General features: G+C 37.8%; 1 protein-coding gene across 2 annotated transcripts in view; it reads left to right on the top strand.

The window, feature by feature from the left end:
- The window catches only part of MYO3A (myosin IIIA), a 110,385-nt gene that overhangs the window by 14,336 nt on the left and 71,946 nt on the right, over positions 1-24,103 (top strand). For both annotated transcript variants that reach the window (XM_021387868.1, XM_021387869.1), the window contains exons 4-5: positions 14,698-14,802; positions 15,567-15,666. In XM_021387868.1, the coding sequence (XP_021243543.1) occupies positions 14,698-14,802; positions 15,567-15,666 (205 nt within the window). The remainder of the gene's footprint in view (positions 1-14,697; positions 14,803-15,566; positions 15,667-24,103) is intronic.

The raw sequence follows: 24,103 nt of genomic DNA, 5'->3' as shown, positions 1-24,103 counted from the left end.
CATTACTGTTTTCATGAGTGTAACGGATTTCAGTTGATGTGTGTATGTGTAAATGTACATGTAGAAAAATGAATTTCCAGTGATGGCTTTGGTCAAGCTGTTCTTTTAATGCAAATGTCTGTGAAAGAAAACTGTTCTGGAACAGATTACTCTGAAGCATCACCTTCCTTTCAGCTTGTATGTGGCTTTACAAAGCCATTGCAATTTGTTTTTTCACAGTTGCTATTTAGGTATCTTAATGTTTATAAAAATGAAAAAATCTTTTTTTTCCTAATAATATGTTTATAAATTCAAGAATACAACAATTAATCTTTAGCTTGCAGATACTTCTGTTTCTATTGGAGTGTCTGTGGGGGGTTGTATTTGGAGTACATGAAATATAGAGAGGGGAAAAAAAACTCAGCTCTCAAAACCATGTTCCATGCTACATGTCTACAGAAGTCCAGCAAGTACAGCAAAATGTGGAAAGGTAGTTTTCAGATTTCTTTTCTCCCAATTCTGTCTTAAGTATTATTTATATGAACTGTACTGTCAACTGTACTGTACTGACATGTTTTTAGTACAACACTAATGTAGAACTGTCACCATAGTGTGTAAATGTGATGCAGTATGGCTGTTCCTGCAAAAGTGTTTTAATTGTATGAAAGTCCATTTAGCCTCTATCCCGTCTCCCTTGAGATCAGCTGTAGATACCTATGGAATAATATGGGACAAGATAGATCTATTGCAGTATTCCTTGTGAGGCGTGGGAGACTTCTATAAAATGCTCTCCAACTGTTCAGCAACTGGGAGTTTTGAATTTTTTTCTGAACTAGAGATATTATCTCTGTTCAGGAGTGGGGTAACTGTGGAGAAAGCTCCTTCATATAGGGAGCTGTATGTCTATTTCTGAAGCTCAAATAACTGGCCTAATCCTTCTGCCAAGGATTAAACATTTCTGATGTGATGAAATGGAAATAAAGTAGTACAGCTGTGCACAAAAAGGTTATTTTCGTGAAGATCTGACTGATAGCCATGAAATTAGTCTGGAAGACTTCAGTGGGTTGATTTTCAGCATACCCCATAGTTTTCGGTAGTTTTTTGATGTTGCACTTACAATCATAGAATCACCAAGATCATCTAGTCCAACTGTCCTACTACCACCAATATTTTCCCGCAGAATTCTGAGTAATTCTGGATAAACATAATATTTTGTCCTAACCTCCTTGCTTAACAGTGGCCTAATAGCAAGTATCTTAATAGAAAATATTTTTTCTAATTTGAGGTGAAATTCCTCATTTTCTACTGAACATGAGGATTTTGTTTTCTGTTGTATTTCTCTGTCTCTGTTCTGATGTGCGGATTACCTAAATGACCTCATAAACCATTTTGTAGTTGCAGTGTCGTGAGCAGGAAATAAGCTTCTGGGAGAGTAGGAACTATTGCTCATTTAAAAAAAAAAAAAATCTATTAAAAGAAACAATGTATAGATAAATAGATATAACAAAGTACCAAAAGAGATGTTCTCAGTCTCCTACTTTGATTTAACCTTTCAGTTAAAAAACTTGCGTAATGATTACTTGGAAAAATAACACTGAACAACCTTTTATTATAACACTTTCTGTTGCTGACACTCTAGTACAGTACCTGTAGAAGAAGAATGTTATCATGTCATGTTCATCTTAAAACATGAGGACCTAGATTTGAGGCTGGTATAGAATTTTAAAAAATAACTAAACTAAAGGAAAACTAATAATGCAAGAGCTTTAAATATAATTAGCGGGGGTTTTGGTAATAAAGGAACCTAACTTGCTCAATTTAACATATTTAAGGAAACCACCTACAGGAACGAATGCTGAGTCAAAACACATCTGTATGAGTAACAGTAGTTTTGACCTGCAGTTAGGGAATGCCCTTCTCTCTGTAGGCTATACTTGGGTTGAACATCTGCCCCTGTGAGGGTGCTATTCTAATCACATTTATAATAAAGACTATTGCTAGAGATTATTATTGCCATTTTTTTAAAGCCTTGTCACGTGTCTCTGAAGAGGCAGGCAGAAGAATTTGGCCTATTGAGTCTGTGTTGAAAAGAAACCACTTAAGCATTATACTTAGGATGAATCAGCCTAGCAGTTTCATGCCAGCTGGCATCAACATGATGAGACAGCTAAGGCAGAGCATGCCATAACCCATTTCTTCCAGCTTTGGATGTTAGTTAGAAAAGGTGCAGATCCAAGATAAAAATGGAAATCAGCTGATGAAAGAGGGTTAAACCATACTGCATCTTACAGGCGAGCATGCAGGTCTTGAACAGCTGGGCAGAACAATTAGCACAGCCTTTGCCTGAAATGTACTACAAAGAACAACCCGGTAAACACTGGTTGAAGGCTGAAAGTACAACAGCAGAATAAATAGTAGGTATTACATGGCTTTTATTTGCTTTTGTTAGCAAGAAGCCAAAAACCACAATGTAGCCATTTTGTAGTTCATTTCCTACACGGATCAGTTAGAACTTCAAGAAGCATCTCAGTTTGTTTTCGAAAGTTAGTTATGCGTGTCATACTTGACATATATTTGGGTTTGTGAAGGACATGAACAAGCTAGTGTATTTTACCATTCTCAATATGTTTTTATAATTAGGAAATAGGAGAAATTTCCATTATTTTTATGGTTTAAAAGAGGAAATTTTGGTTTAAAACAGCTTCATAGCAGAGAGCATTTGGATGAAGTGACTTTTCACCTAAAAATCGTTCTATATTATCATTGTATTTTTTAGGAATCTCTCCTTTTCTTGTTCCAATGTCATCTTAAGCAGAGAAATCATGTGAAATTGTAGAATAGCTTGTACAGAGCCTGTTTCTCTCAAGAAGAAGTAGGGAAATGAAAGAATAAAAGAACCCTAATTTCTGGTGAGGTGGAGAAAATTGCCAAGAAATTACAGGAATAAACCCATTTGATAGTGATGAACTTCACGAAAGACCATCCAGGCATTCTTTTTAGGTGTTTTGCTGCTAGTAAGGTTCAACAAGACCAAGTGCCGGGTCCGGCACTTTGGCCGCAACAACCCTAGGCAATGCTACAGGCTTGGGGCAGAGTGGCTGGAAAGTTGTGTGGAGGAAATGGACCCGGGGGTATTAGTCGGTGCTCGGCTGAGCATGAGCCAGCAGTGTGCCCAGGTGGCCAAGAAGGCCAATGGCATCCTGGCTTGTATCAGAAAGAGTGTTGCCAGTAGGAGTAGGGAAGTCATTGTCCCTCTGTACTCAGCCCTGGTGAGGCCCCACCTCGAGTACTGTGTCCAGTTTTGGGCCCCTCACTGCAAAAAAGACATTGAGGCCCTGGAGCGTGTACAGAGGAGGGTGACGAAGCTGGTGAGGGGTCTGGAGCACAGGCCTTACGAGGAGCGGCTGAGGGAGCTGGGATTGTTCAGTCTGGAGAAGAGGAGGCTCAGGGGAGACCTTATCACTCTCTGTAACTACCTGAAGGGAGGCTGTAGTGAGCTGGGGGTCAGCCTCTTCTCTCTTGTAACTAGTGACAGGACGAGGGGGAATGGCTTCAAGTTGCGCCAGGGGAGATTTAGGCTGGACATTAGGAAACACTACTTTTCTGAAAGAGTGGTCAGGCGCTGGAATGGGCTTCCCAGGGAGGTGGTTGAGTCACCGTCCTTGGAGGTGTTCAAGAAACGTTTAGATATAGCGTTGAGAGACATAGTTTAGTGGGGTTATTGGTGGTAGGTGGATGGTTGGAGTAGGTGATCTTGTAGGTCTTTTCCAACCTAGCTAATTCTATGATTCTATGATTCTAGTATATACATGAACATTTTAAGAATATTTGCAAAGCTCTGTTGAGTTAGGCTAGCAGTCCATGTAGCACAGCATGAGTCTGTACAATTTCAGCAGTCTGTTCCCCTCACACTGTCCAGCAGCCATGTTGCTTTAAGGTGTCTCTGTCTTCTGTTTAGTATCCATGTATGAACACACTAAACCTGACAATGATACTGTCAATGCTATACAGTCTCCTCTTAGAGCATGCGATGTTATCATTATCTACTTATTACTATATATAATATTCCACATATTAGAGGGTTATTTCAACATTACAAAAACATTTAGAAGTCAAAATGTTGTTGAATGTATAGCAAGTTTAGAATCCTGTTCCTCTGAGAAGGATTCCTTTGTGATCTGTCAGCTGCATGCATTTGTCAGCATTGCAGCGGAGACTTATTAAGGAGGACTTGAAGGATAGCGGTGTGGCTTTCTGGTTGTTTTGGCTGCTCCTTCAAAGCAGAAGTGAAAACATGACATGGTTACAATTAGCCAGTAATGGATACCAGCCTTGTGAGGATAGAAGCAAATCTGTTACTGCCCAAAGAAGGTATTAGGACTGCAATGGTTCTTGACAGTAAAAGCAACTAGCTCATATCTGATGTGATGGAGAAGGGGCAGTCAGCATGAGGATTCAAGAGAAAAATGGCATGGTCAAAGAGGCCTCATTAGGGGTAAGAACTCTCCAGAGCCTTCAGGAAGGTGTTGCAGCAACTCCTAGATAAAATGAAGGAAGCTGAGCAATGAAGCTGTTGTCGTGCCTGTGGCCTTGAGTGAATCTTCTGTGCTGTCACACTCTTCTGGTGTTTGGAGAGAGACATTTAGCAGATCTGATGCTTCCAAATGCTGACTGTCATCACAGAGAGAGCCCTAGCAATCATGAAATATGTATAAAATTTCCTCACAAATCCATAAATGAACAGTGACAGCACAATTTACATATGTGTCTGTTGGAGAAAAATGAGCATAATTAATGCTCAAATCTTGTGTGGCTAGTAGTTTTGGATCCTTCACTGACCTACTTTGCGTGGTAATTTCTCATGTTGCCTTGTAGATACTGCACATATAACTTGCTGAAGTGTGTACTTATAAAAAATAATAATAATAATTAAAAGATCCTCTTTTCTGTTATGTAGTGTGCAGAGTATGGTTATGCATTTAAAGAAGTAAGACTCAGCAGGTCCAGTTACTGGGTTGCACTGGAAAAGGGAGTTGTTTTTCAACCGGAGAGTCAAGCTACTAACAGTGTAATATGAGATTGCAGTGAGGTTTGCTACAAAAGAAGAGCAACCACTATCCACAGTAAGATCTAGGTATCAGTGTGTGCGTTGGCCAAGATAGCCAGATGCACATAATGAACTTCTACAATCAGGACACTAGTAACAATGTGTTATGAAATTCAAGTATGTTTCCTATCTCAACATGTTTAAAGAGAAGTAGAGAGATATCCAGATATTTTTTCTCCATTGTGTGGCTTAATTTGGATGAGACTTCAATGGATGGGAGGCTGAGTGATGTAAAACACAGAGATGTAAGAACTAGAGGAAAAAAAAAAGATTTGCCAACTACTGCTTCTGCCAAAGCAGTCTCTGAACAGATCGGGATAATTCAGAGCAAGGCAGGTACTTCTGCCCCTGTCTCTTTCTGTGCTTTTCAGTGCTATGTAAGTATCCTGGTGGCTGATAGGTGTTTTTCTCTCCATTAGCATCATCTCTTTCATTTCTCAGCTGACGGCACTGACACCCTTCATGGTACCTCTCAGTGTGTGGAAGAGGGGAAAAGGAACTGCAGTTATGGCAAAGTGGCTTTTGCTTGTTTTTCAAGATCAAAGTTGTGTGGCTACAACTATCATTTGATGCATCAACGTTTTAGTAAATACTCGTATTTTCTCCTGCAAAATGAGTATTTTGTATTACATTGTAGTTTGCATAGTCCACATCTTTTAGGCAGCTGTTGAGCATACATTATGGCCCATGTTGCTGAAGAACATAGTATATACAAAAAGCTGAGTATTATAAATCTCTACGAACTTTACCACCAGATTGTGAGGGGAAAAAAGAAAAAGATTTTTATTATTCTGCTCTGTAGTTAAGTAACCTGTGAATACTATGTTCCTTGTGTTTTAGTATTTAACATCACTTTTCATTTTATGCATCTTATTTTTGAGATAATTTTCTGAAAATCCAAAATAAATTTGTGTAGCTATTGGTTGAATCTCAGATTACTAAGATTCCTTAAGCTTTAGTTGCAGTTAGCGTCAATCATTATAAGACTGCTTGGAGTAGTGAGGTTTGTCTCTTTTTTTTTTTTTTTTTTGCTTTAGACACCTGTGGCTTAAATTCAAGTGTGACAGTATCATTTTGCTGTTTTTGCTCTCAGTTTGTTGGGTCCTTTTATAAAGTGTGTGACCAGAACAAGTGGACTTGTCTGTAGGGAGGGAGCTTCTTGCTCTGTGTTCTTTGTCAGGCAGAGAAGGGCTGGGGGGCTGCAGAAGGAAGGAGGACTACAGCACTATAGCAGGGAACCAGGAGCTGGGGCGTGGTGGAAGCAGACAGTCAGGTGTGAGTGCTGCTGAAAACAACATTGCCATGAGCTCTGAAAACGATGTCAGTCTATTGCAACTCAGAAAGATGCTCACTTAGCTGAAGCCAAACCTTGGAAGCAAAGACCTGCCTTGGAAAAAAAATTGTTTTGAGTTCAGAGTCCTTTTGTTTCTTCCAAAATTCTCCATATGTCTTGGTGTGTCCTGCTTAATATTCTTGCTCCTTTAGGGTTCCATCACAGTTGCAGAGTCACCATAGCTCCTCTTACAGTCACTGGAGGAAGGCAGACACCTCCAAAGAGTGGTTAAGCTGACCTGTCCTGCACTCTGCTGAGTGGAGAGGAGTTGCCTTTAGGATGAGTGTTTCAGCTTAGCTCCTTTTGTGAAAAGCCTGGAGACAAGGCCCATTGTTTTGATCTGTGCTTCCATAGCCTTGCTCTCAAACTCAATAGGGATGATTTCTACTGCAGTCATTTAAATTACAGTGGATTATACTAAATCATTGTCTTCATCTAGGAACGCAGTCATGAAATTAATTGTGTAGTGTGGATAAGATAGTACTTGGAACTATTGTCCAAATCCTGAATCGTGCAGAAATGAAGATACAAAAGAGGAAGATGCTTTGAAACATTACCCTCTAATGGGTAAAAACTGAACAAAAGCAATGTACTTCTGAGCAGGCAGTAGAAACTGTGGAGTGAACCCTCTTACCACTGCCCACCCTATTTGTTTCCTAGACTTTGTTTTCCAAAGCCTTCTCTAACTTTGTAGCAGTCAGTAGAAATAGTTCTGTTGATGTTACTGATCTCCAACTTAGGACCTGCTTTTTCTTCCTACCCGAATGAGTGTTTTTGCATTCTGAATGTTATTTTTACCAATGTTCTTTGTGTAATAAAATAGCAATAAAATGATGATTTACACTAGGGTTTTTGTATCACAATATTCTATCTTGGTAAGCTGTCTCTTGCATTTGTTCAGAAAGTCCTGGACTCTCTACTGACCAGTGCCTAGATGATCTTTAAGGTCCCTTCCAACCTAGGCCATTCTATAATTCTGTGTTCTGACTAAGAAAAAGAAGAGACTATGAAGACCATCACTGCATGAGATGGAATCGGCAAACTCTTCCTCTGGGCTAAAAGCCAAGCTGAAAGTGAAGGAAATGAGAAACAACAAACACCCGTGAGGCAGTGACTAACAGCCCTGAAGGTGCTAGATGATGTAAAAGAGCAACATTACAAATAGCACATGGTATTTGATCACTGAAGCTAAATAACAACTCAGGAAAGATGTCTGCTTCAGTGATACATTTCATTCATGCTAAATTGAAAGCAATCAAAATTACATAAAAGCCTAGAGCATTGTTATGGTTTATTTTGATTATGGGTTATCTTGTAATATTATCAGAAAAACAATAGAGGTAACAGCACACATCTTTCCTTCATTTGCTGTGAAGTTAAGAGTATGCTCTACAGACAGGAGCACCATGCTGGACCACTTGGCCCACTGAAGAAATTGATTTAGAGAAGGGTCCTTGTTAAGACTTGTGGTTGGCTTTATATGCTGCCAGTAGAATGAGCTATTTGGCTGCAGACATTGGTAGAGATGTGTAGAGAATGGGAATTCTGGTCACAGCTATGTGACAGTCAGTATTGAGATATGCAGTCCATCACGTTCTTGGAGACAGAAGGCAAAGATAGAGACACAGGAAACAGCTGTATGAGGTTGATTCTGCTCTAATAGAGAAGGTCTATTTAGAAAAGTGGAAGAAAGAAATTTGAGTGAAAATGACTCTAAAATAATTGCGTTCACTTTTGTGAGCAAAGAAAGGTTGGTGGAACAGTGGGGTAAGGATAACAGGCTTTTGAAAAGACTGCTTCACCAAGCTTGGGGAACTGGTAGGTAGCTGTGCTTAGGAAAATAGCATAAAAAGTGAAGGAAAGTGGGATAGTTGGCAGTTTCTAAAAGAGATCATTAAATCCACCATAGAAAATTAGCTGATGTGGACAGAAAATAAAAACACAGTATGAGACCAGTAAGAATTCCTCAGCATTTGTTTCTTTTAACCTTTCAGAAAGCCTTCATAAAGGAGAAACAAAAAATGCACAACTGAGGTACAAGCATTTAACTGTAAGCTCAGAAAGATTGATGTGGCATGGCAAAGACAAGATTGTGCTAAGAGGAGAGAGGAATGAGATAGAAGAATATTTAATGTGGACCTGGGGAAATATGGAGCAGTCTGCTTAACTTTGATACCCAGAATGATTCATGAGCAAAGCAGTAGAAACCAGTGTTGAAATACCTAGAACCCAGTAGCATAATAAAAGTGGCCAACTTGGGTGTATAATGTCTAACAGGATAAGTGGTGTTGGAAGGGAAAAGCAATAGATGCCATTGTGTGTTTTGTAAGGGTTGGTGTGATTTCATGTGACATTTTTGTGAGGAAAATGTGGAAATTACAGAAACTTCACATAATAAAGCAGATAACCATATTTTCATAAAACTGAACTCAAAGAACAGTAGTAAGTAGTTCACTCTTGGGCTGGCAGAACTACAAGTGGGCATCTGCTGTTGGCCTGTTTCTGCTCAGTAATATCTTATATGGTGAATCACACTTCACATTAAAAATTTGAACTGGACACCTAGATGAGTTACAAGGCACTTAGGAGAATATTGTCTCATAGTGTGACGTTCTGAGGAACTTTTTGGAATCACAGGATAAAACACAGTAGACACATGCAGACATCAGTAGCAAATTGCAGTCAGTCTAGGTTTATGAAACATAGATTATTTCAAAAGGTTATGGCAGCTAACGTTTTCAGCCCACAAAAGAGAAAAATGGCACGTCATGACAGTAGTCAGAGATGTTGTTAAATATAAAATAATGATCTTTTATTTTCAAAGGAAACTGGAGGGAAGGGTAAAAATAAAGCAGTTTTACTGGTGGCAAAGAATATTCGGCTTGGATAGTAGAAAAAAATGGTTTGACTGTAGGGCTAGTGAGACACAAGCTGCTTAAGCTGGAGTTACCTTCACTGGAGATTTTTGGGATTAAGTTAAACAAGTATCTGTCAAGGACCACGTGAAGGTGCTGGATCCCCACACAGTGCAAATGCAGTGAACTAGATTATTTCTCAGAGTCCCCCTTCCTCCCAAAGTGCTACTTTTTCACAACTATCATTTGTGCGTGCCTTAAGCTGTGCATATGTGATGTGTTATGTGATGTCTGTGTAGCCTGTGAAGAAGAGGAAAGTAGTAGTAGTCATTCAAATCCAAGCTACTGAAGTAAGATGAAAGTGCCTTCACAACTGCAGGATGCAAGCAAATGTCAGCTAACAGCTTAGCATAGATGCATACATCAGGGGCAGTTGGGTGATTAAAGGCCGTAACAGACCTAACAAAAGTGCAACTAATAGTTCTTTTAAATGTGCAGCTGCTACTTAATCATTAGTCAGTGGGCTTCAGAATCAAGAAGACATGAACACAGAAATGTATCAGCTGGGTCAGATGAAGAGTGAGTAAGATCTTAAGAGCACCTGCATGACTGTGATGTGATGGCAATTTCAACCGATGTGTGTTAGAATCTTGCTATTTTATAAATCTGTTGCAGAAGATAGCTTTGCATACTAATGGCTCAATTACAGCAGCACAAGGCTGTGTCAGATGGGTGGGTGGAGAACTATGTGTCATCCCAGGATGAGTCTTTGCCTTTTGACTGCCAGGAAACCGTAAGGGAGGAGCCCTTCAGTACTCCTATAGAAGTCATAAGCACATTTTCAGATGGATCAAGCCTCCTTTCAAGTTCTTCCTTTTAGTCTGAGTATACAACAGTTCCTCAGTCCTTTTCCCTGGTGTCTGAATGTCCACATTAAGGACTGAGTATTTTTAAGTCCAAATATTATTAGCCATAGAATAATACAGCTTCAAAGGGACCCTCGGAGATTATTGGGCCCACCTCCCTCCTCAAAGATGATTAATGTTACAGGTTTGCACAGGGTCTTTTCCATTCATGTTTTGAGTATCTCCAAGGATGCAGATAGTACAGGCTTGCTGAGCAATGTCCTCCAAAGCTTATCCACTCTCAGTGGGAAAAACACTTTCTTTGTGTCCAGCAGGAATCCACCATCTTGCACCTGGTGATTGTTGCCTCTCGTCCTTATGCTGCATACCTCTGGGAATCATCTGTCTATGTCTTCTCCATCCCCTTTTAGGTAGCCCAAAGATTTCAGTTTACCCCTCTTTAGTTGCTTTCATTTGCAGATAATATTAGCATTCTATCAGAGCAGGCCCTGACAATGCTGACAGTTACAGAAAATACCTGTACGTCAAAAGGAAACAATAGAAGAAGTGACTAACTTTAAATGGATGAAAATTGCTCATGTATAAATTTATCAAGGTGATGTTTCTAAGTAGTTTACCTGCTGGAGGATCGCTAATATTTTCCCTTACCATGCCTCACTTTGTAAAAGTCTGTCTCTTTAGACTAATTTTATTCAAATATTAAAAAGGGAAGTATTTTTTTCTACCTTTTATTGGGAAAATGTAACCTTTGGAGACTTCCTGAAAACAAATCAAACTGAAGGACCTCCTTGACTTTTTTCTTGCATGCATTTCAAGTACCAGAGTATTTCTGATATCTGAGAACTGAACTGAGAAAGTCAATTCAAATTACATTTTCAACTACTTGAGAACTAACAAATGCCACCACCACTTCTCCCGTATCAAATTCTCCTTCGGGGATCACTAGGTGCTTAAAGTAGGTTTTATAAAACTGATAGAAACCACAGTAAATATCTGTGTTTTTGAGGGAGAATGTGTGGGAGAGATAAACAGAATTATTACTCTCTTCTCCCAGAAGAGCCCATGTCTCAAGACAGATTGAAGGACGCTTGTATCAGTTTGATCATTACCTTTAAAAGCAGCCCCACTGCACATTTCAGGTGGGCACTTAGCTTCTCTGTATATCCGTGTCCTGAGTTCTCTGTGCATTTCTTGTTTATGCTTATAGCACCCTTCATCAGGGTATTTGGCAGAGATTTTAACAAATGATGTGCAGTCGTGATATGAACTAACTATTTGGCTGTGTTTGCACAATAGCTACCGACACCTCTGTCCTCTAGATGCTTCACAGAAAAGAAGAAAGTTCATTTAAAAAACATATCTCTGTTGCCTTCATGAGTTTTCTTGTTGTACAAGCATTGCAGTTAGCTAAATTCAAACACAGCAGCTTTGGTAGGAGGTTACACAGGTTTTGCTGTGGACGGCGTGCTACTAAGAAACTGCAGAGATCATAATTTCAAGTTGTAATATTCATTAGCACCCCAGAAAAATTCCAGTCTGGCAGTACTAATAAATAATATTTATCCCATAATCTTATCGAAGGATTGCATGATCTAAATCACTTTTTCTTTTTTAATTATTTTTTTTTTATTTTAAGTTTTAATGTCGTGGTTCAGATCTTGCTCAACATCGCCAAGGGTCCAGAACTGCTTTAAGCAGTACTTTTCTGTAGCCTCTGCTTTGAAATAGAAGAGTGGAACCTGGCTTATTCTGGGAAGGATTTTCTGCTGTGTTTGTGATAAGCTTGTGTTGAAAGCACATGCAATTTGTTAGCTTTAGTCAGGAAAAAGAGTCACTGTTTGAATTTTGCATGCACATATATGTAGTTACACTATGGCTGCAGCGACATGTGCCACCTTCACTTGCAAAAATAAGCAGTAGAAATAAGTAAGAAGTAAGAAATGAGACTGGAGACAATGTTTTACCCACGAGGACTTGTTTGGCCTGTAGAAAAATAGAACAAGGTTAATGCCAACCTGTGTCATCTTTGTCGTCATCATCCCCCCCCTTCCCCACCCCACGCATCTTGGAGCATACAGATACGGTGTCGGCCATAATCTCCTTTTCTAATTGTGGTTTGTATTTTCATAATCCCTTTTCTTCCTTTTAGCTGTTTCCATTCAGTTTTCTAGGTTGTTTTTTTTCCCTCATCCTTCTACGGTAGTGGTCAGAAAAATACAAATTGTCTGATGTAAGTAAAGTACAGCTTTCTGAGAAAGAGGTGGTAAAAGCAAATTTGCCCTGTACATGCAAGAACCTGTGTCTGTGAGATCCTGAGCTGACCTCTGCCTAAATGCTGCTCTGCTTCCAAATCACTGCAGATGGGATCACCCACTGGGACGTGAGCGACTTTTGTTTTTCTGTTCAAGGCCTGCTCAGCTGAGCTTTTACATACCCAGGTTCAATTTTGCTATGGCCCAAAATTACTACAGTTTTAGTATCTTACTTCACCTGGAATTTTATGTCATTTTTATCTAATAATATGGATAGTTATCTTATAATAAGTACTTATATCTTACTGGAGAAATAGAAAAATTAGTTAAAGAAGCATGTTTAAGAAAGTGAAAATAAACACTGCTTTCCCAGGCAATTGAATTCATTGTTATTTACTGCCTAAGTGTTGAAGAAGGTGATTTCTGAGGTATTATTTTTTCCTTCTCCCACATATGGAGAGGATATATGCCTTTCTGGATTAGTTTTCTTTACCTTGAGCATGAAGTCTATCAGATAACAGGCTCTGTAACCAAAACAGAAGATCCATCTATCGAAACAAAATTGGAATGCTAGATAGTGAAAAGTACCAGTATGGCTAAAGACAGTTAAATTCAATCCTGTTTGGGAATCTGACCCTGATCCCGCAAAGCACTTAATCTCATCATTTAAGCGTATGAGTTTTTCTCTTCTCTAAGCATATGTATTGCTGCAGTAAAGTTAGTAGTGAGATTAAGTGAGTACCAAGATTACTGCCTTACAGCTCAACAGCAACCAGACCAGTGTGCTCACCAACCTGGCAGGGGAAACATCTTTGCAGCCAGACCTATGTACTGGATGGTGTTTGTGTAGGTGTTCATGCTGTGCTAATTCAGTGCAACCGAGCGGTCCCTACAGTAGTCAGAAAATTATCCTTATGTTTGTGTACAAAGGGCTGTACAGTGCTGCTGTAAAGTGCAAGGGTTTTTATTGTTGTTGATTTGTTTGTTTTTGGCTGGTTGTTTTTTTGTAGTTGCTATGCAGGAAATATGTAGAAGTCTAGAAGAACAGATTAAAATAATATTAAAAGTACCTGATGTCTGGAGTTCTGCAGTTGAAAGGTTTTATTGCTATACTATACCATCAACTTGAAGAGACCACTGTATGTGCACTCAAAAGGAGTTACTGTGTTGTGCTGCCTTGGTAAAATGTCTCATGTAGATATTTATTTTCATATAAAAAGCTACCGGATAATACATTGTAAATACAGATAATGCAGTGTAAAACATACAGTTTGTTTCACTATTTTATTGGAAGCAGCTACTCATGTGAAGGGCAACGGCTCTTCAGTCAATGAGTACGGTTGGGAGATGCAGAGTAAGTGTCTTTATAGATAAGGGTTTAAGTACTGATTTAATCTGTGCAGGTACCTAAACGCTGCAGACTTAGAAAAGTTACAATGTAGCTTGTTCCTGTTGAAAAATGTTTAGAGGTAGGAATGGACATATGAAATGTGGCAATGTAAGCTAATGTGCTGGTGATGTGTGCTTGATAATCTTTTTAGAGAGCAAGGTCTGGAGTCTAACAGGACTTAGGCAGGAGAAAGGACCACCAACAGTAGCTTGTGGCTTTCTTCACCTGGAGCTGACAGGGTTGGTGCTGCAAGGGCTGTGATTTGTCTTACATCCAAGGCCCACCCTGTTTCAGTGGGAAATGAGCTTTCCATCACGCTTTCATTGTATTCCGTGAAGCCCAGCCCTTGCATATAACGTTTTTCTACACTATAAGTTGAGCATCACTTGGCAAAGGGGGCAGGTTTTGCTTTGGGAGACTTTTCTGTTGGGGGAGTCTCTGTGCCACCTGCTTTCTGATGCCTGAAGACCATTTCACATTGTGTTTAGCTTTCATACCTGAGAATTGATGCTGTAATAATCCACGTCACTGATGAGTTCCACATGATGAATATAAGAAGCAATTAGTGTGCCCCACAGAACATGCTTTCACAGCAAATTTATTGCTCTATAAGCTAATTCTGTTTCAGTGACAGGCAATCATTTATATAGGAAAACAAAGAAATAGACTGCTGTACTTGCATTTGGGCAAGAAGAATTAAATGCAGAAAGTGGTGGGGAAAAATGGCACAAGTTGCTGATTTTGTTGTTTCTATAAATAATAGACATGAACAAATTTGTGGTTTGCAAGTTTAATAAGGAGCTCATTCAGGTACAAATACATAAACTACTATAAACTAAAACTAAAAAGAGCAGGTGTCTGCTCTAACACTTCTTAATTCCTTTTTTTTTTTTATGTTCTCATGATCTTTTGCAGCTGTGCAATGGTGGATCCGTGACTGATCTTGTGAAAGGATTTCTGAAGAGAGGTGAAAGAATGAATGAACTTATAATTGCTTACATCTTACATGAAGCTCTGATGGTAAGATAAGCTCTCAGTGAAAGGACACTCAGTATTCAGCAAATGTTTTTTCTTTGAATGAATGAAGATCATTTCCCCACTAACACAGCATATTATAACTGCATTTAATGAAATCAAAGAAATGTGTAATTCAGACAGTTCATTTTGAACAAGCAAAGAACAAATCATCTGTTTGTTTCATTATTAAGAGAATGGAAATTGATTTCTGACCATTGATCTATTTCTTCAGTAAATATAGTTCTGCATCAAAATTTATTTTATTTTGAGAAATTGCAGAAATACACCCAGAAATGCTGTTCAACTTCTTATATCTGGTTCCAAGTTATTTTTATAGCAAAATGGTCATCAGATCTAGTGAATTCAAATGCTCAAAAAATTTGGCTAGTCAAAATCAAGTATCTTCCTTTCTCATTTTCTTTAATTGGAATTCGACTTTCCACAGTGGAATCATTGACAGGCTTTACCAGTTTTCTTTGAGTTCATACTCTAAAGGTGTAATATCTAGCATAGATTTGTAGTGCTTTTTTTCTACAATTATCTTAAAGTTTCTATTTGACATAATGTCAAGCAATTAAAAGGTGTAAATTCCTCATACTGTGCAAAGAATCTTCCCAGAAAGAATGGCATCTCTGCGGTTTTTGATTTAAAAAAAAAAATACATTTTTTAGGTTTTTTTGTACTCATCTGATATTTCTGTTTCTGCAAATGCAATACAGAGCACAGAGCTGTTAGTAAAAAGTTCATGTTTACATCTCATCTTCCAGGGACTTCAGCATTTGCATGAAAACAAAACTATCCACCGTGATATTAAGGGAAATAATATCCTTTTGACCACTGAAGGAGGAGTCAAGCTTGTGGATTTTGGTATGTAGCCTTATTTAGATATACAACCAATGCTGTACATCTGAAGAATGGAAAATAAAGTCACGGAAACAAATCAGAAAAGATGAATTATATTAACGTCTTATTAATTAATGAATAATTAAAGTCACTTTTTAACTTGACAGAAATAAAATACTCAGTGTTTTTGAAACTTTGGGATTTCAATCCATTTTATCAATGCTGTTTAGATAGCATGGCTAAAGAGTAGAAGTTATAACATGGTGTTAGCATCAAAAGCTTTGGGGAAGACACAGGAAGTTAAGTGGTAAAACAAGTTAATAGGGTTCAAAGAAAGGCTGATTTAGATCTTCCAGACTGTGTACTGGTTCAATGAAGTTAGAAGCTGATAGTCAAAAGCCTTCTTTTGTACCAGAGAGGGCTTAGAATTTACCAGAAATTGTGAAGAATAGGAGAGTTCCATCTCAGTCAGGTGTACTTCATTAGTTTGATTTGAAATGAAGCAAGAGATACTTCTTGAAGGCAGCAAAGGGGAATATGTTGTAGGATAATTCCCACTTTCCAAATTCTGTAAAGAGTAACAGATTATTGGTTGGCAAGTCTAAACCTAAGACTTATCATTTAAAAGGCTCTGATCAAATCTGTTAGATCTTAAGTGATTCTTGAATGCCACCTGAATTTACCACCTGAAGGCAAGAAGCAGTGAAATAGGTAAATGATGCAACCTGCTATTTGTCAGCCATACCACAGTGATTTTCCTTAAAAGTTTATTGACTGTTGTTTTATATAAGGGGGGGGGGACAGTATGAAAATTTGCAGTGCTTGTAATTGTGAGTAGTAGCACACTGTCTTCTAATGATTAAATTTGATCTATAGGTCAGTACTTGATAGCACAGCAGCCAATTTGTAAATATCATGATTCCATTTGGAAGATGGAAAATCTTGATTTTCCTTTACCCTCCTATCATGTTGTTAAGATTTATTCAATTGATACATAACTGTATAATCATGGGATTTTAACTCCCATTAGTGTAGTGTCTTCCTGCCAGTAGATTGTATTTGTACAACTCTCTTCACACACAAAAACCCCACAATTATTAGGGTTACTAATTCTGAACATTTATGTGTTTATGTTCATTTTTTTAATTCTTCAGATAAAATTTTCATTTACAAAGCCTCCAGTTCTACGGTGTTATCTGCCATACACTTACTAGTACTTTATGACTGTCTGAAAGTTTAATGTGAGGCAAAATCAATATTTTTACCTACAGGTTTTTAATGTGTCATGAATGCTATTTTCTAAGGTGCTGAAGGCAATTAGAGCTGTGGAGGATCAATGCTTCTGAAAATTAATTCATGTGTGCAGATGCAAAAATGTACAAGCTGTAAGGGTGCGGACTTTAATTCTTTATTCCCCAGTTACTAGAATCTACTACTATTACTAGGGCTGTAATTGAAAAATAATCTTAAAATCTTGTGGAAAAAAACTGTGATGCCAAAACAGGTAAGAAAGTGTGCAAAAAACCAACTTGATGTAGAAGCACATTTATGTGGGTTGAATAGGGGCCAATATTATATTCCTTCCAAAGGAATATAAGAACTGCACTCTAGATTAGGAATTGTAGCCTTCTTTTTTTTCTTTTTTCTTTTTTTCTTTTTTTTCCCCAAATCCAATCTGCAGCTACTAATGTGTAGTTTCAAATGGGAAAAAAAATATGCAATCTGCACAAAATCATCCGGGAAGACGTACTATTCACCCTTCAGGCTGATGTTTAAAGTATTCAGATGGGATTTGGGAGATTTGTGTATTCTACTTAAGGGGATTTAAACCCACATTAATCAGATTCCAAGAGTATTTTTTAGCCAGGAATGTGATTTGATAAAATCTCTCATGTTGACACAGGTACAGGCTCTTACACATAAACATTTATTGGATCAGCAACTGAAATTCTTTGCTGCATTTTATTTTTAGTAAATAAGCCTGTGAATCTACAGGCTACACTATGGCATAGTCATGTAGACACAATCTCTTTCTCTCCTAGTAGATACTCAGTGGAAACTAGATTTTTCTTTTAGATTGAACCAATAATTACATTGGGCCAAACATACAAGCAAACAAAACAAAACAAAAAAACCCAACCACACAATCACACAGCCCTTTCTAGCGTGTACATAGCTTTTCCATTGTGGAAAAGGGAGCAGAGACAGTGGGTTATGAACTTCTTTAACCAGCAAACACATTTGAGAGACCAAATGAGCCTTTCCTGAGACAATTTTGGCTGTGCTGGTCTCCTTTATGCTGGTGGATAATGCAGTGATCCCGAAGAACCCTTTGCTCTCCTCTCCTCATACTTTTTATACTGGTTTGTTTATAAACAGACGCATCAAACCTATATCTGAAAAACTGACTTGTGAAGTGCCTTATGGAACACAGTACCAAAAAGGACATATTCTCCAACTCTGTGTGTTGAAGGGTCATACTGTACTTGTGTCATTGTGTTCACTTTTTCTTTCTGAAGCACTATTAGGAGTCACAAGTGATAAAACAGATAGCTTTCAGTGAATTAAGTCACCCTTGAGAATTACTTCTTTTCTTTGTTCTTTTTGTACTCTGAACTTTACTTATGTAGTGTATCACAACTGTGAGTTCTTTATTGGACAGCAGTATTGACTTTCTAGAAGCTTCATTTTGTAACCCAATTTTCAGGTAACATAATTTATAGACATTGCTTTCTGGCTGTTTTGTCATAGGCATTTGTGTATGCTGTGAATCACACAATTGTACAACATGTAATGGATAACCTCACAACACTATACCAGGAATTAAGTTACTATAATTTCTAGCTACAAAATGGAGATCCAAAACACTGAGAGACTGAGTTGCCTGATGTAATGGAGAAAGTCTGTGGAAAAGCTCTCCCAAAATCTTATGTCGTAACAACAAACTTAAAACAGACATAGCTGTTTGTTTGCCTTTTGCAAAGGTATTGATAGTTAACAAGATGAGGAAGACTCTGAAATAATACTATGACAGTGCCTCAAGCAGATTGTTATTAGTGGAATTCTTGCTTTTGTTCAAAATTCTGCTGCAATAATGCTTAATCTGTATAGAACTTACTCTGTTAATATTCCAGCGTCTTGCAAACAGTCCCAATTAGGGGATTAATGATCAAATCAAGGAAGTGAGTTTATAGTATCTCTGTATTAATGTGTCTGAAGCTAAATTGCTTGTCAAAGAGTCATCAAACAGACGTTTTAGTTTAAATTGCTCAAGCCAGAAGTTTGAAATACTGTTACCAGGGAAGCATCCTCTCCCTGCACAACCATCCAGCACGATAACTTAGATCAGCAGAGATAAACAAAATCATTCTTTTTGACTACAGATAATGAGAAGTACCCAAGGGGATCAACACTAAGCCAATCCCATGATCATGGTTTCAGTCCCTGAATTCATTAAACTCCTAGATATGTTATAAAGTCTGTATTTTCCTCTGTGAGAGAAGAAGGTTGACTGAAGGCAATTTAGCCACCTAAACGTCTGCAGGAATTAGCTGTTTGGCTGTTCTGGAGGAAAACCTTTGGGGAAGGATGTTACACCTGAGAATGGCAACAACTATGCTCCAAGTTTGCCTTTGCAGCATTGATGCAAATAATAAATAACTGAACTTTTTTTCAAGTGTAGCTGCTATGCATTAAGTATAGGATAGAGACTTCATAGCAAAGCATACTTTTACATTAAAATAAATGTCCACTAACACTTTAAAGGATGAAAGCCTTTTAATATATTAAATAAAAATAATTGAAGACAGGCAAGGTGTGAAGCAAATTTCCTTTTTAGAAATATTCTTAATTGTACTTAACAGCTATTCATTAGTTTTCTCTGCAGGAAATGTTTTTGTTCTCACTTCTTAGAAGTCTTTTATATGTGTTTCTCCATTTTCTTATTGTTTGCAGTAGATTCAATAAATTTTAACCACTGTAGATGGAGATAAGAACTTAATAATTTTTTCAAAAAGTTCTAACAAATAAATCCAAATGAATTAAATGCTAGGTAACTTTGAAAGTCTTGTGACCTTTACTGCCTAAATATCTTTCAGTGTCTGACCTTGTTTCACCAGTCAAAAAAATGGCCTGAAGTCACTTGCATGCATAACACACCTCATCTGTAATAAAAATTCATATATTCATCCACATCTTACAATGTGCGACCAGTTTCATGGAAAGCAGTGTATATACTGACAAATACTTGCTTATTTGAATAGACACTCTTAATTCAGATTCTTTTCTTGAAATCAGGATGCTGAACAGGGCCTTCCACATATGAAATAATATTAGGCTAAGATAGAATTCAAGTTCCTTTGGAAATTCTGACGTGTCAAATAATGTGCTGTTCCAAAATGGGAGAAAAACTTAGCTGTATTATTATTATCATTATTATTTTAATTTTGCTCTGACAAAGCCCAGGTAACATTTCACTTTGAAAAATCTAATATGATTCAGAAATCTCCCCTTAGTGAGCCTGGGAGCTTGTAAGTCAGAGCTTGTAATGCTTATATGTTTTTGAAAGAAGAGCATCCTCGATGTCATAGTTTCTGTCGTCAAGCTAGGCAGAGGAGAATCACTTGAGGAAAGAACCATTCTTCCCCAATGAGTTTTGAAACATCTAAGCCACATGGAAGTGATTCTTGTAGCTAAAAGGAGGAGAGTACAATGCTGATGGAAAATTCCTCTTCGGCTGTATTTTTGAGATTTGACCTTGCAGGCTGATAGTCTTGAACAAGAGCACAAGTAGCTTACATTTCTCTGGGGCTGCTGAAGCCTGCTATCACAGACTAGATGTATCTCAGGATGAGCTGCTGTTGCCTTGGAAATGGTCAGAAGATAATGTGTAAATTGTGCTCTACCACGTAGTTTTTCAACACTGCTATTCCTTGCTGAAGACGGTGTCCTTCCATGCATCTGATGAAAATATACTTTTGTATCACATAATTAGACTGTTGAAGTTATTACCATGAAAGTTCATTGAAAAGGAGTCAGAGAAAGTGGAGAAAAAAGTCAGATGTTGAGATCGATATTAGAGATAACCACGTTCCCATAATGAAAATCAGATGTTGGCAGATTCATTAAATCTCATGCTTTGGATTTTATGCTTATTTCTAACTACAAGAGATCCTATGACTCCCCCAGCTCACCTAGTACTGACACTGTGGGAAAGGGGATATCTAAATGATTTGGCACTCTCCATTTTCAGTTTCTTAGGCATTTCAATAATGGTATCTAAAAATCTCCCTCACTGAAGTCTCTGGATAAGCAATATGTAGGAAAGTTTCAGTGTTTGCTATAGGTAAAGCAAAGGTTCCAGTACAAGATATGGAAAGAAGGTAGTGGAATCTCACTGCTGCTGGCAGATGGTGGAAAATTACAAACTGTTTTGCACGTAGCTAATAGAATAATGACTTCAAGGGCTCCTTTAGTGCTATGGATAAAGAGATTGCAATTTCCATAATTAAAACATCTATTGTAACATAAATGGCGTGTATCTATAGTGAAGATGATTTTTGTATTTCAGACATGTTTTGTTTGCATTTTTCTGCTTTTTCCACGAACTATTTCAAATATTAGAAGTTTTGCATTTAAAAGCTATGTGTGAATATTGTCTTGGCATTCCAAATGCAGTTTCAAATATCATACTGGGCGTGTAGCTGACACGGTTTTATCATGGTTGTATAGTAGCCTGACAGATTAGCCTAGCAGTAGATTTAACTTGAGTATGACTCATTGGGGAAAAAGTGGATTGGGGAAGAGAACACTATTATTTATTTAGACATATCAAGAACTGACGTTACTTTGATTAATACTTGAACTATTTCCTCCATGTAGTTTGAAAACTGCAGATAGACAGAGGTTAGCTTTTGTGTTTGGAGTATAGTAGGGTTATTATTTTGCAATGGGGAGAATGATCGTTCTTCTTTTAAAGCCATTTGAAGTCATCCGAAGTTAAAAGTCAAGAAAATCTGAAGATGACTTTTCTGGACAACCTTCTCACTATTCAAAATTTCTATTCTGTGAAACAAGCCAAATGTGGTGCACTGTATTTTTGGTAGTGTATCTTTTATTAACTACTTTTACTTTAAAATACATACATAGTTTCATCTAAGTAACACTAAATGAAGAAGTTAAGTTCATTTTGTAATTCAGTTTAGTTCATTAATTAAATTTCTTGGTTATTTTTTTCCCACTAGGAGGAACGTGTACTAATTCTGCCAACATTCTCTGTTGTGACTCAGTAGTAGTGTGCTACTTCTTCGTTGTGGGTTATGGAATATTGGTAATGCTTTAGAACTTTTAGGGTTTAGCAACAGTTAATCAGTGTGAGTTAGAATGCATAGGTGTTTTTGTTGTTTTGTTGCACGATACTCATGCCTATTCTGATACAGAAATACAGACAAAATCTTTAAAATTCAGTGACTATATTAAACAGGCTAAGTTTTTGAAGTGTAAGTGAGCCAGCAGCTGCTATAATGACAAAGCAAGAACAGTAAGATCAGTTACACCATAAAATATGTCCAAAATAGCCGGCCAATCTCAAAGTAATTAATGAGTCCGTGATAAGACTCCATCTTAAGAGTTTCATCTATTTTAATTACTGATTTCCTGATGCACAAGGGAGCTTTCTGCTAGTCCTATGGGGAAAGCTTCAGAAATCCTGGGTCAGAGGTTGGGGAGGGAACCACAGCAGATGTAGTACGTTGTCTGATCACAGATCAGTCTGACAAGCCTTGTGAGATACATGGCATTGCAGAGGAAGAGAAGGCTCACAGCACTCTGCTGCAAATGTATGCAGTGTGGGTCAGGCTGCAAGTCAAGAGCCACTTTCTGTTCAATGAACAGGTCGAAAAGTCAGATATGAGTAAGCCAAGGTGGAGTACTAGGACATTTGTGGGAAGGACAATTTAATCTCTGTCCTAGTTAATATATTATCATTATTTCCAACGTTGCATGTCCTGCTGATGTTAAAGAGAAGATCAGCATGACCTTGAGTAGTTTTCCAAACTTCTGTAGATTGCTTATTCTGAAGTAGTCAGAATACCTTATTGTGTCTCCTCCTTCTTGCACTGCTATAGCTATAAATGCTGTATGAATCATTCTGCAAAAATGAAACAATTAATTAAAATAATTTTATTTGAAACTATTCAAAAATACTTGTTTCTGCCTTTTGCTTACTTGAAGCAATGAGTCATAGCAAGACTTGTATTTGCCTTAGTCATTCTAGCACGCATCCATAATAGAGCTGTCTGCTTCATTGATTCAGATCAAAAATAGGCTATTATTTTGTTGTCACTTCTGCATACCATATAGCAGGACATTCACATGTTACTTCTAAAAAGTGTTTACTAGGGAACATGACAGAAGCCAATAAAAGTAAAAAACTTTGAAGAAAGCTTTCTTCATGAGCAGCTTGTCAAACTGCTTTGAACACAATCAAAGTAATAATTCCAAATTTTTCAAACCAGGGTTAGCAGGGATAAGATGGATTGCATTGACTTGAGCTGTGGAACGTTTTCTTTGTTAAATGTTTAATTCTTTGTTGAAGGCTTAGTCCTTAAAAACTTTTTATATGAGCCACATGTGAATGAAAACCTTTGTGCTGTCCAGTAACAACAAAAAGAAATCATGTGGCCAACTCCTATATCCAGGATAAGCTCTTCACTTGATCTTTTATATGTTGATTTTTTTTCCTACTAATTCACATAAAGATGTCACTGGGGGCTTAAACATTAAAGAAGTTTGACACAGAAAGCTATTGTCAAATGCCAGAGACACACAAAGCAAGAAAATAGTACTTTCTGGCCAGCAAAGACTTCCTCTTAGTTTTCTTGAGGGTCACAAAATTCATCTCTTGAGTCCTTTACCCAGTCTGCCCAGACCATTTTGCATGTGAGAATGGCAAGAGGGGCTGGCTAGGAAGCATGCTCAATGCTCCTTTGTTTTAAGTAAGGCTCTAGAATTCATTGAACCTCTCTCTGAGTTTTGACTCAAAAGATATTTGCTCTGAGCCTTGAATGCTTTGTTATTCAGTTCTTAAATACAAAATTAAATGCAGTGATTGAAATGGAATTTTAATGAATTGTCTACAGTAGCCCTGTAACCACTAGTCCTTGGTGTAACTCAAGAGCTGGTTGCTAGAAGCATGTCTGACCTTTCTTTATAAGTACTTCTAAATTCTTGTATTTTTTATATCATTTTATTTTTGCTCCATAGTTGCTACTCAGGAGTCTGAGCAGTCATTACATTTACTCACCTCATCACTGTGGTTCATACATTTTACATAGTATTCATTCAACACCTTCTTCTTCCCATAGATTTGTGGCTTTTTCAGGGACTTCTTTTGGTCCACACCCTGTTTCATAGATTATTAGGATAAGAAGTTTCCCAGAGAAGCTGTGGATGCCCCATCCCT

Source organism: Numida meleagris, chromosome 2 (genome assembly GCF_002078875.1).
Source record: "Numida meleagris isolate 19003 breed g44 Domestic line chromosome 2, NumMel1.0, whole genome shotgun sequence".
Classification (NCBI taxonomy): Eukaryota; Metazoa; Chordata; class Aves; order Galliformes; family Numididae; genus Numida; species Numida meleagris.
This window is presented reverse-complemented; position numbering and strand designations above follow the sequence as displayed.